The sequence below is a fragment of the Trematomus bernacchii genome, unplaced genomic scaffold, assembly GCF_902827165.1.
Source record: "Trematomus bernacchii unplaced genomic scaffold, fTreBer1.1, whole genome shotgun sequence".
Lineage (NCBI taxonomy): Eukaryota > Metazoa > Chordata > Actinopteri > Perciformes > Nototheniidae > Trematomus > Trematomus bernacchii.
Window position 1 is genome coordinate 7,138,190 of NW_022987567.1, and position 12,955 is coordinate 7,151,144.

General features: G+C 39.5%; 1 protein-coding gene across 1 annotated transcript in view; it reads left to right on the plus strand.

Moving 5' to 3' along the window:
• Positions 1 to 12,955, plus strand: part of slc12a2 (solute carrier family 12 member 2) — a 59,180-nt gene that overhangs the window by 9,950 nt on the left and 36,275 nt on the right. Inside the window, 2 exon segments of the mRNA XM_034125711.1 lie at positions 8,830 to 8,949; positions 11,833 to 11,908. Of these exon segments, the coding sequence (XP_033981602.1) occupies positions 8,830 to 8,949; positions 11,833 to 11,908 (196 nt within the window).

Consider the following 12,955-nt stretch of genomic DNA (forward strand, 5'->3'; position numbering starts at 1 on the left):
TCTTGTCAATTTTGCAACTGGATTATTTTATTCATGCTTGTATTGAGAGAACACATAACATTTGAGAACCTTAATTTATTTTCTTCAATAGAAAAAGCTTTGGGCGAAAAACATTTTATTCGTCATTGTAAGGTATTTTTTGGTACCAAACCATTTGAAATGAAACCAAGCTCTCAATATATCCCACCTACAGTAAAAGGCTGTATACATTTATAGGAACATTCTTTCCTTTATTGGAGTTCGCTTCCCCTTTAAACAGGAAATTAGTGCTTTCTCTTGTTCCCCTCAGTTACGGGCTACAAAGAAAGTCACGGTTCCCAACTCTTAATAATTCACCTTGACCTGAGGACAATGAGAGCTGTGTCTGCACCGCATGTCTGCACCGCATGTCTGCATGTGCTCTTTGTTCAGAGGACGATAAAGTCAAAGATGTTTGGAGGTCAGATTGATGTAACAGCAGTCGCCTCACCCTTTGCTTATAGAAGTCGCCCTTTTTCTCCAGGAGGGAGCTAAAATCACCTTCCTGTGAGCGTATAACCAGCATCATGGAAAACTTGCAGACGCCCTTTTTATATATATATTTACAAGCTGCCACATTGGCTTGTGTGTACACATGCGAGCCGTATGGCAGGATGTGCCCACAATACGCTCCACTTCCTTTCAATTGGTTAATTAAGTCGTTCTTGGTGGCCCGCTTCTATAAACAAAGGCTTCTACAAAGCACATGTGACGGACAGTTGGAAGTTAACAGGACATGGGAGAAAATGTGGCTCTGGAATGTAACGGATGCCAGGGCTACATTGTGAGCAGCACGTGAACTGCTGCGTCTCTCACGTGTTAGGCGTCCTCCAGGGATTCTGTCCACAAGGGAAACATTAGAGCGCTTTTATTGCGAAACAGGAAGCTGGCTAAGTGTTAATATTCACATTTTGTTTGATTCATACAGTTTCAATACCTTTACCTGTATGATATGTCACAGAAATTAAAGTCAACTTTACTATCAATTTCTCCGTGATTAGTCCTAAAGATAATTTCTGTTAAATTGAAACGTTTTTTCCCTTTATACACGCCTTTTACCTAGATTGAACAAGTTCTTGACAATATCTCTCCATTTCGTTAAACTCTGCATCTTCTCACAGTGGAAGCCATTTAGAGACATGCTAGTATCTCTGTTGTAATTTACCGCGGGAAACGTTTTGATTGTGCCATCAATGCCAACAATTTCTATTACCGTCATTTTCAGAGAACACCGCACTCATGGCTTCAGTAACAGTTTTATTTCATTAGCCACCAGCAGCTAAAAATAGTAAATAAATATTGCAATAATACATTCAACAGTTCTGTGCTTTGATATGGTCATGCCAATAAAGCATCTTTGAATTTTGCAATTTTCCTTCCAATTTCTAACACTTACTCTATTCCACCACAAACCACAACACCTCAGTATATTCACATCACTGCCTCTCCATCTGAGTCCGTTCCCTAACCTTGCTGAGCAACAAAGCTCCTCACTGTGTGCCGGTGCCTCACTCGTCGCCTCTTACACACTCATGCCAAAGTCCAATAGTAATTCGACACAATTCCAAAACAAAAATCTCTGCAGTGTCAGGCCGGCTCATTTTGGTTCCATCAACAGGCCTCAGTGGGCAGCAGGGAATCCAACGCTGGGAGAGTTTCAGCGCAGTAAAAGAATAATGAACTGAGTGGTGGGAGGTTTTTCCAAACAATGGAGAGATGTCTCAGAGCGTGGACATCTGATCGGCCCTCTCAGTCATTGATAGAGTCATGCAGGGAGGGAGGGGGGCCAATAGGTATCTGAGAATCCATCAGAGCCCGGTTCAAAAGATGCTGACTACTGCACTGTAAACTAATACGTACAGTGTATCGGACACAGTGTACCAATAGACAGTGCTACTGAGATATTATTAACCCAACTGAAAGTCTAACAGACCATGCTCACAGCAAATGCAACTCTTGTTACATTTTGACAGTCCAAATCCCAGAAATACTCCATGTAGAAAGGCTGATGTTGGAGAATCTGTAACCAGAGATATGACTGTCGAATAATAGACTACGTTTTAAGCTCTACACACTATGTTGTATTGCTGTGTCTCATGTCTACGGGACTTCCTGAAAATGATCCGCTCTACTGTCATCAGAAACCTTGAAAAAAAGTATTTTGAGGAGTATAAAAATAACTCAATAACCATCATCAGAAACGAACAGTTTTGTCATCACTTACCAAGGGCAAAATAATGAATCTCCCTTGCTTAAAATGTTGCTGTTAGATAGGGCTGCACAATTTGGGGAAATAATCTAATTGCGATTTTTCTGACAGATATTGCGATTCGATTTGCGATATTTGTTTTTAAGCGACCCAACGGAGGTTTATTTTAAAATGCGGCCATATCTCCGGCTAGGAAGGTCGTATCAATGTGCTCCCGTCTCTAGCACCCCCGCAGCCCGAGCTACGAGTGAAATAACTAAACTTACAGGAAACCTCCGTTGGGTTGCTTTAAAGTCAAGCTTCAGTTTAAGATTCACCCTGTAATATAACATGTGATGGAGCATTACTAACCTGACTCAGATGTTTCACCAAAGCATCTAGGAAAGCTCCATTGGAAGCCATTTGGAAAGGGCAGGCACTTTCAAAAATACTTGGCAGGTGATTGGATCAATCTGTCTATCACCTTCTATCATGGGCCACTTCTGATTGGTTAACAATGGCTGGTACATGTGGAGCACAGCACTTCTGATTGGTGTAGATGACTGACACACAAGAAAAATAAAGAAATCGTTCAGCCCTACTGTTAGGTAAGTAACCTTCAGCGTTTGGCTGTTCATTCAGAAGTGCTCCACTGTTACACGAGCCAACATAATCCTGGCTTCAGTAAAACTAAGTGCCTGTAGTGATGCCTGTAGTGATGCCTGTTTTTCCATGATGTTGAGTGCACTTCTAGCTTCACCAACACAACAGGAGCCTTATTTGTTTTTTGATTACCTATATTACGTCAGTGCTTGAACTTTATTATTATTCATTAGTGTGTAGTCAGCAGAACGCTCCAGTGATTCCAGGAAATACTCAGTACTTCCTGGATATTTCTGTGTCTAATCAAACAGGAATTATAGTCTTGATCGTTTTTCTTAAACCTCACTTCACTTTGCGAGCGTCTCTGTCTTGGGTTAAATGTGTTAAATCGGATTGCATCATTAGGTTTAGTAACGATGCCCGTGCGAGTCATTGTACAGTTTGCTCTGCCGTGCTAATCTCCCCATGCTTTGTCATTGGGGTGCAAATCCAGCCTTTATGTGTATTCAGCCATGGAGATAATGTTCACTAACTCATCCTGTGCACTGTCCTCTGTGCTGCTCACACACAGTTACTGAGTGGAAGTGACAATGTCTGTTTGATACCTGCAAGGCAGAAGAATGTGAGTCTTTAAAGCTGCTGGCTTCAACCTGTTCCTCCCATACAGCCTGCAAATTAACTAAAGAACACATTGTCCTCCGGTGTGCAAGTCTCCGGTGTGGCTTTCCTTCCTTTTCCTCCGGCTTTCTGCTCCTGAAAGTGTTTCAGTGTTCCCTGGTGATTTTGTGGCTTCCACCTGTTTGCCAAGATGTTTTGTTTGCTGTAGTAATTGTCCTTAAGAACTGCTGTGGCTAGAAGGTTTGGGCAGCCTCTCTCAACAAAAAGCTAAGTTAATCCAAAGCACATTTCTACCAACGTCAGGACTTTTTCCACCTTTTAAATATGTCACTGCAGCAGAGACGATGTTTTTCAGGTTTTTGCTTCCGTGTCATCAAAAGCTGGTTCCCTTTTATTGGATTCCTCTGCTTTGCCGCCTTCTCACTTGCTAATGGAACAATAAATACATCATTAGATATAGATCAGAGATACGAGAGGTTTCTTTTTGTTATTATGTAGCATTGATTTGTAAAACTCTACAAGTGATTTAGAGGGTTTCATTAGCAGAGATTACAAAATAGTAGCTACATCAGCCTGAAGTGTTTATGACTTTTTAATAAAAAACACTTGGCTATTAGAAAATGGCAACAAACGACATAAAACACACCATTCTGTTATAGACTTGGAAACAAAGATGCACCAGATACATTTCAGTTACGGATATCTTTATTCTGCTTTATTATAATGAACACAACTGCTCCGACATATTTTCTCTTTACAACGTCCCGGCTCCGCCCACTGTGTCCCTGTAGCACATTATCCCGATGACCAACTTTTGTCAAACGCCTTCATTGCTTTTGAAGAGAATGTTTTCTGATCATGAACCTGCTGCCGAGAAGCCAGTCTTTCCACATTCCTTACTGTAAAGTTACATTTCAGAAAACAGGGATCATCAATGTGGTTAAGTATTCTTTCAAAAGGAACTGAGGCAGGCGAGAGTTTCTTTTTTAAACCCTTCTGCAAATCAACCAACAGATGCTCCCTGGTGTCCCTAATGCCCCACGAGGGCACAGAGCTTGATTCGGTGTTGCGTAACCACATCAGCAGCATCACCTGACATCACTCAGAGTTAAGAATGTGTCCCTTTAAACAGCTGCTCCAATAATCTGTGGCAGATGTTATTATCTTTGAATTGTAAAGCCATCCTTATGGTAGATAACAGTATACTGCAGCTCAGTTTGCTTTCCAAACTGCTCAAAAAAGCTACAGCCATTTTAACATATTTCATTAAAAACACATGTCAAACAAAGCCTGAAGAAACTCGGTACTGACTTTACGAGTTTCAAAAACAGGCATGTCGAAAAATCTGATTTATAACCTTTTTACCTCGTTCTTTAAGCCAAAATCCCAGTGTTTGGACAGCTGGTTCCCACTTGAATTATTCAGTTTGCCGTATTTCATATCGGGTTATAAGAACATTCTAGTTTTCTTAGCTAATCCTAAAAGCATTGGTCGGTTGTGATATGCTTTCAGTACCAACCTTGGAGCAGCATTTCCATGTTGTTTTGATCTTGTGTGTTTTCATCGGTGTCTGTTGAATGACGGAAGATTTTTATTGTATTTCTCATTCCATCAGTATGATTGAATCTATTGGAACATTGCTGGAGGATTCTGTTACTTCATTTTAAGAGGGTCACTCTAAAGTCTTTAGACTAATGCTGGATTTCTAGCAAAGAACTAATGGGTTAGACAATAATGTAGGGCTGCTCGATTATGGCAAAAATCATAATCTCGATTATTTGGGTCAATAATTGATATCACGATTATTAAAAACGATTATCCATTTACTTTGAAAACATCAATTTATTGGAGAATTTTTTTTTGAACAGTATGTTTTTAACAGTTGATTACCCTGAACTTTAAGTATAATTCAACTGAGAAACATAAAAAATTATAATAATAAAAAAATAATCGTTTTATTTCGATTACGTTGTTTTCGTAATTGTTGCAAGCCATAATCGTAATTGCGATTAAAATACGATTAATTGAGCAGCCCTACAATAATGTACCCTCTTTGTTCTGGTACCCCAACACCAGTGCAAGCATACTGTATTTGGTAGAAGGAGGTTTTTACACAGTGCTGCACCATCAGTGTCTGATTTACTAAAAACAACTTTTGGTTGCTACATTTCACATGTTAAGAATCCATCATTAAGTTCATGGAAAACCCATTTATGAATTAATTCTAGCTGCATTGACCTGCGTCTCTTTGATTTGATGCACAGTCATTTGAGAGAGAGAGAGACATTGGATCCTTTTTCACTTAATTTCCAGTTTATTTTCGCTTTATTTATTGAGAAAAGGCCAATTATTGATTTGTGTTTTAGCTGTATTCAGGGATTTTTGTTGTCTGTCATTCAACATCAAAACTGGCATTCTGATCACACTGAACAAACATTGTTAACGAGATTGCGTCAGTTGCAACTTTTAACCGCTTACAGCAGTTGGGAGTTCAAATATAACATTTAGTTTAGTTACATCATTTGGTTTTTATCGTATTACTCCAAAGTGGGCTGCACATACCCCATTTATAAGGCTCTTATGGCATGTTGGCTGTTCGGCTTCATCCCGTGTGTCGTGTGGACTTGCTTTAGTTTGGACTGATCCCAGCACAGCTCCTGCCAAGAGTTTAATGTTTCCCTTACTGATGTCTGTGTGCGATGCCAACAGAATAAAGCTTTTGTGTTGAGTTAGTCAGGAGTGAACCTCGGGGCTGGGCGACATCGTACATCCTCCTATTGTCTTACCGTCTCCCATTAGTCCAGGGATGGGCACAATGCAGGACGTACCACATATTCCCTGAATGCACCCAATTAGCACAACAGATACACACACTCCATTGATTGTCCGGTGTATCCCCTGTTTGGAATTATTTCTGAAGTTCTCTAGTAACAAGTGCTGAAAAAACTTCTGAATTTTAACTTCCTCCGGCTTTGCCAAGGAACCATATTTTATTTATAGTTGGCATTCTTTCGTACTTCACGGTCATACTTTGCCTCATCAAAGTGACTAGCTTTGTGTTTGCTACAGGTAGAGTTTCAGTGTTCCGGTAACTCGGCATTGACTGTTTACGATTTAGCTTCTTCAATTCCAGTTTTTAATAATTCGTTATTCTGATAATGACAGAGCTAGCATTGTCACAAAACCAAAACTTTACGTCAGATGCCAAAACCTGCGTACACAACTCAAAAAGCATAAACACTGAAAACATAGCACGGTAAAAACATAAAACAACAGGAAATGTAACAGTAATGAGTGACAAACAGGAGTGAATGTGTATACTAAATATATTAAATGCCATTTTTAAAATGTCTTCCATTTTTGTAAAGCACTTTGAATTGCCTTGTGTTGAAAGGTGCTATATAAATAAACTTGCCTTGCCTTGCCTTGCCTTGCCTTACCATAGTGTTTTAATACATTTTAATACCCACCAGAATGACGACTTGTGTTACAAAAGCTGCTGTATTGTGTGGCAAAAGTGTGGCGTCAAAAGTATTACAGTTCAATATTCAACCCTTATTGAAACTTAGAGCTATAAGATAGTCACATCATTTCCCCAAATCACTTTAGCTTCTCGTCCCATTTCCTCCATTCCACATGTATATTTGCACCAATGTTTTCTGATTCATAATTTTAAGACTTAATTTTTGGCTGTTTTCTCACGTTTTATGCCTAATACTTACAGATTGCTTTATGCTTGATTTTAGTAAAATATTTGTTGTCAAGAATCAAAGAATTGCTATGTCTTTTATTACGCAAGCAGGTTTAACTGTTCCCCCCCTTAGGCGAGCAATATGTCCCAACATCGTGTTTGACCTTGAGAGGATGGAAAGAAATGATATTGCACAGAAACCAAAGCTAACGTAGACAGGCTCTCTGTGTAGCTGACAGATGGCTCAGGTGGAAAGATGCTGAGTGATCCACCCACAGCTCAGCCCTGAAGGCCTGGCACTCTTGGATAATTGATAACACCTATTTATATTTGTAACAGCGTCTCTGTGCTGAAAGGTGTTCGTCCACACTTTCGTTTTATGTTTCCTCTCTGCATCTCACCACAGACCTGGCACGCAGCCACGTTAGTTTAGATGCAGTTAATTCCATCCCTAATATATGGCGCCTTTACTCGAACCAAACCCATCTTCAAGGTTAGCCTTTCATCTTAACTTTTAACACGATTGATGACTGCATCTTGAAAGGTTCGCACGGGACCCACATTGTCTCGTATCTGTCCAAAAATATGTCGTGAAATAATTGCCTTGACATTTGCTAAACACAATTGTGGTCCTCGGAGAAAAAAAGAAGCGAGCCTCTGGAATTTTCTTCTTTAAAACCCTCACTTCTATTGTGGTGCACAATGCACATTGAAGCCCCTCGGGCTAAATAACTTCGTTATAACATTATGCCTTCAAAATGATGGTTATGACTCACTTCTGTTCATCTGTTAAGGATGCCAGACCTGTTATGAAGTCATGCTGGGAAGCTTATTTTTCTCCCACACCCTTTAATGTACAATATTTGTGGCCAGTGGGGGAGGAAATGCTTTGAAAGCCTCTGAGTCAGCGTAGAGGATTAGTTTGCAGACGTCCTGTGTTCATCACTATAAGGGCTATTCATGGAGGAAGAACAGTATGTCGTATACCCAAAGATTCTTGGCAGGGAGGCCACCAACGTCACCGCATTGTCTGTGCACTGGAGGGAGACTTCCTGTTGTAGTAACACAAGGACAGACATGTGAACTAACCCAGCAGGTTTTATCATGTTGGCATTACATGATTATCTCAATGTCATATCAGATAGTGATATTATGGTTTTAATTAAAAGTAGTTGAGCTATTACAAGGAAATACAGTTCAGTTCCAATACCTTGTCCAATGTGACTTTGAGGAAAAAAGTCTTCATTATGTTACAAGGTCGGATTAAAACCTTGAAAATACTCAACTGTGTGGCGTTAATGTTTGACTCAGCATGTAGTGAGCATAATACTAATAATAATAATAATAAACTAAATCAGCTGTAATCTGAAGTGCAGTCATAATGAATGAAGTATCGATCCAGACAACATTTGTTTCTACAATTTATACTTTAAAAATAATGTGTTTTTTGTTTTCTTCATGATTGTCAAATGATCGGTCTGTTTAGGATTAATCGAGGCTGAACAAATAATTATGTTTTACTTGATTGACATTTGTGTCAGCGAATCAAACTCCACTATGGAAATTGTTGACTTATCCTACCACAGCTACACCCAAGATCCACAAATGTCCCCACATTTAAATGTACTTTGTTCAAAATGGTCTGTTCAGCGAGCTAATCAACAATGTTTCTTCGCATACAAACACGATTTGTATTTGTTGTGCTTTTCAGGAGCCGTTTGAGGATGGGTTTGCTAACGGAGATGAGCTCAGCCCGGCCGAAGAGGCTGCGGCTAAAGAAGCAGCCGAGTCCAAAGGAGTGGTCAAGTTTGGCTGGGTCAAGGGAGTGCTGGTGAGTGTCCTTCAGAACCCAATGGCTTCTTCTGTATTCATTACTTCATCTCCTTTCTTTTTGTGTTCCAAAAGAAGTCACCCAGAAGTCACGTACCATGTAAAGTGAGGGAGCATGTGTCACAATAATTCTACTTTTACAATTACTATTGTTAGGAGCCAAAAGCACTAGTTATACTTTTGGTTGGCCAACCTTTGAAGTTAGCATTGCAAGGGCTCCTTTAATCAAAAGCAATGGGATCTTTCCATTCGATTTTGGAAGATTGCAGGAAAATATATATTTAGCAAAAACACATTTATGATAATTACACCTTTTGTACCGCAGGATAATCTCCACATATTAACACCAGTTTATGATTTTTAAAGCGTAAATGCAATCGCTAGAGACAACAAGCTAAAGTTAGGCTATAAAGGAACTACAGCAAGGTTGCATGACTTTATACCACCAGCGCTAAGCAACATTTTTAGTGTGACAACGTTTAGTGGTTTCATTTAGCCACTTGTCAATGTGAGAAGCTTTTATGAAGTGGCTGTTAACAAGTGCTGTATACACTGGGATAATTTATGATGTAAAACAAAACATGAAAATGTCTTCACCTTGTGTTGAACACAGATCTTATTTCAGGCAAACCAAGAACAGATTTAAAGAAAATGTTGACCTTGAAAGTAACCAGGTTTAAGGACTAATTTCGGCATTATGTATTACTTTGCTTATAAACTTGCTAATTTACTACGAGGTTACATTAGCTTGATAAAAGAAGAACACAACAAAAGAAAGCCGAAAATACTTAATAACCAAGAAATAGCGTAAGATAATATTACCACTAAGAAAACAGATTGTAAATGTTACTTTACATCTGCCCAGTGAAGGAGAAATAATTTCACTGTAGGTCTATTCTACCAACGCGTCCACAAATGTCTCAAATTCTTCCAAAAATCGGTCGTGTGTTGACTCAGTGAAGTGGATCACAGGTGAGAAGTGTGCCTCTGTATATAATTGGAGCTGTTGAGAGTAGATGACAGGGTGTTCAGGATTGTGGAGCCTGAGTGTGAGTTTCTCCCGGCTCAGACGGTGTTTGGCTGAACTTCTGAGGATGGAACCTCTCCAAACAGAGGGATATATAAAAGTATACACAAAGTACAGAGGATGACACAGTCTGGATACTATCATCCTGCTTTTGTTTTGACATGAAACGTCCTTACTTCCTCTCTTATACAAACCTTGCACTCGTCCATATACTTCTTGGTTTTCTAATGGCTTTTGTCAAGTAGTGTTAAATATGTGACATGCATTAAAAAAAAAAGTACTAAGTTAAAAAGTTACATAATTTAAAAAAAATACACATCCTGTAACAGTTCTTAGGATTGAGCAGCCAGGTATATATTACACAGTTATTAACGGCATCTATATATATTGCACATCTAGCACATATTGCACATAGTTGGTTGGTATTTAACAGCAGCAAGTTACACAATTTACAAAATACACCTTGTAACAGTTCTAAGGATTTAGCAGCCAGGTATATATTACACAGTTATTAACAGCATTTATATATTGCACATAGTTTGTTGGTATTTAGCAGCAAGGGGTGATATAGTCTGTGTTGTGGTGTGTGTGTAGGGGGGGGGGGGTCAACTAGGGGCTGTGCTGGTTGTATAGTCTGACTGCTGCAGGAAGGAAAGACCTGCGGTATCTCTTCGTGAGACAGCAGGGGTGCAGCAGCCAATAAAAGAGTATTAACATTTGTATTTTATTGCCACTTTCTCAACTTAAATCTGATATGAGTTTGACTTTTTCATGTTTTCATTTCTCACATTGTGTCGTTTTTAAAGTACATTTAAACTTGATTAAAATATGCTTCCAGTCCACTAGCATTATCACGGTGGTGTTGGGAAGTGGATGGTGTTTCTCTGAATATTTATACTGCTTTTTGAGTTGAAAAGAGCAGCATTCAGAAAAGCCACATGCTGCTTTCATTTGTCTTTCAACACCACCTCAAATCTTTCCACACTACTGTATGCTTCAATCATGCTCTGTCCAGAAGTTAACCAAATCATATTCATGTTGGAAACCTGTATTAAAATAAAATCCCTGTTGCAGTTCCAATAGAGAGGCGAAGTCTCGCCCATCTACTTCCGCCCCATGGGACCTTATTTCGGAAAAATTATGTATTGAAGTCAATGGAGAGAGAAAGATTATCTCTCGATCCCGTTTGAATTGTGCCATGAATTACACATATGATGTTTGTCAATCTTAACAAATAATTTCCATGTAAAAAAAGTCACAGTTTGTCGTAAAACTGTTGAAATATAAGACTATGAAAAATACGCAACTAGAAAGACTACAAATCCCAGAGTCCCGGTCCCGCATGCTGGCTCTTATGAACCGACTAACTCCCCTTGTGTGTATGTACAGCTCTCCACATGCCCAGACTTGGAGTGATTTTCACCTCTTTTAATACTTTCCGCCTCATTCTGAAAGAAAGAAGTGAAATGTGCCAACGTGACGGCCGTCTTGGTTTGTGGTGCGAGACGGGAGATGTAGTTCATTTAGCGTTTCACACAAACAAAAGTGTTACTTCACAGTTTTACGACACATTTTTATTTTTTTGACTTGGAAAATGATCTTTTAAATTGACAAACATCATATCTGTAATTCGTGGCTCAATTCAAACGGGATCGAAAGATAATCTTTCTCTCCCCATTGACTTCAATACATACTTTTTCAGAAATAAGGTCCCATGGCGGTCCCCCGGAAAGGGAGGGACTTCGCCTCTCTTTCACCCGAAAATGTGAAACGTTGTTTGGTTGAACTAAAGCTGCCCCCCCCCCCCCCCCCCCCCCCCCTTCTATGACCCCCAGTAACCGTCCCTCCTCTCTGCAGGTGCGCTGCATGTTGAACATTTGGGGTGTGATGCTCTTCATCCGCATGTCATGGATCGTGGGTCAGGCTGGAATCGGTAAGCTCCCCTCTGAAGAGCTGACAGTTTAAATGAAATGTTGTCACCTGTTTGGATTCATTTACAGACATTGTGTTTTGGACATATCGCGTGTGCAAAAGCTTCCTGTGGTTGAACGTGAGAAAAAAGCAGATGGCGTAACTCCTTGTTCCTCTTCAGAAGTGTTGAATACATTTGCTTTTCCGCACAGCTGGGGAGAACAAATACATACAGTTGTGTAATAGTCATAATGGTGCAAATAAGATGCAGGAATAAGACACATATATACATTTTAAATAGTAATGTAAGATGAAATACTATACAAATGAATACACACTGTATACAGGTCGACAGGTAACTAGCTCAAGGCTACTAACAACCATACGCCACATGTCTCATCATTAGATCATGTTTTATAACTGTTTAACTTTCATTAATACTTTTTTCCATCAATAGATAATGTAGATAACAATACACTATGAGTTTGTCATCTTTGAGAGGTTATTAGCTTCAGTCAACATAGTATAATCTTTTATTGTGGGTACATGTTATTATCAAATCATAATGATAATTTGGGGACATTATTTTTGCCATGTTAGCTGTTACCATGCAACAGATACACTGGCAAAACTGTAAGCCAGTTGCAGCCTGAGGTAGGACCAACACTGTAATGTGCACATGACGAGCAGTAAAGGTGAAGTATGCAACAGTACAAGAACAGAATGTAAACATCAGAAACAGGTTTATTACCAGGTAGGTTAACACATGTGAGGAATTTGACTTGGTGTTGTGGTGCATACATAAACATACAAATAAAACCAAAATTAAAAACACAGATAGAAAACTAAATACTGTACAGTGAAATAAAATACTGTGTGAGAGACCTCAGGCTACAGAGAAGCATCAAAATGACAGGCTGCACATAACTGAGTAATATAGCATCAGTGTGCAGAATCAGCTCTCAGTGTGGCACACGGCCTTCACCACATCAACACTGTGTCACTTCTCTCCTCACTTCACACAGTCCCCCCCCTCCCCCAAGCACTTGTTGATAAATCTCCGCTTTGA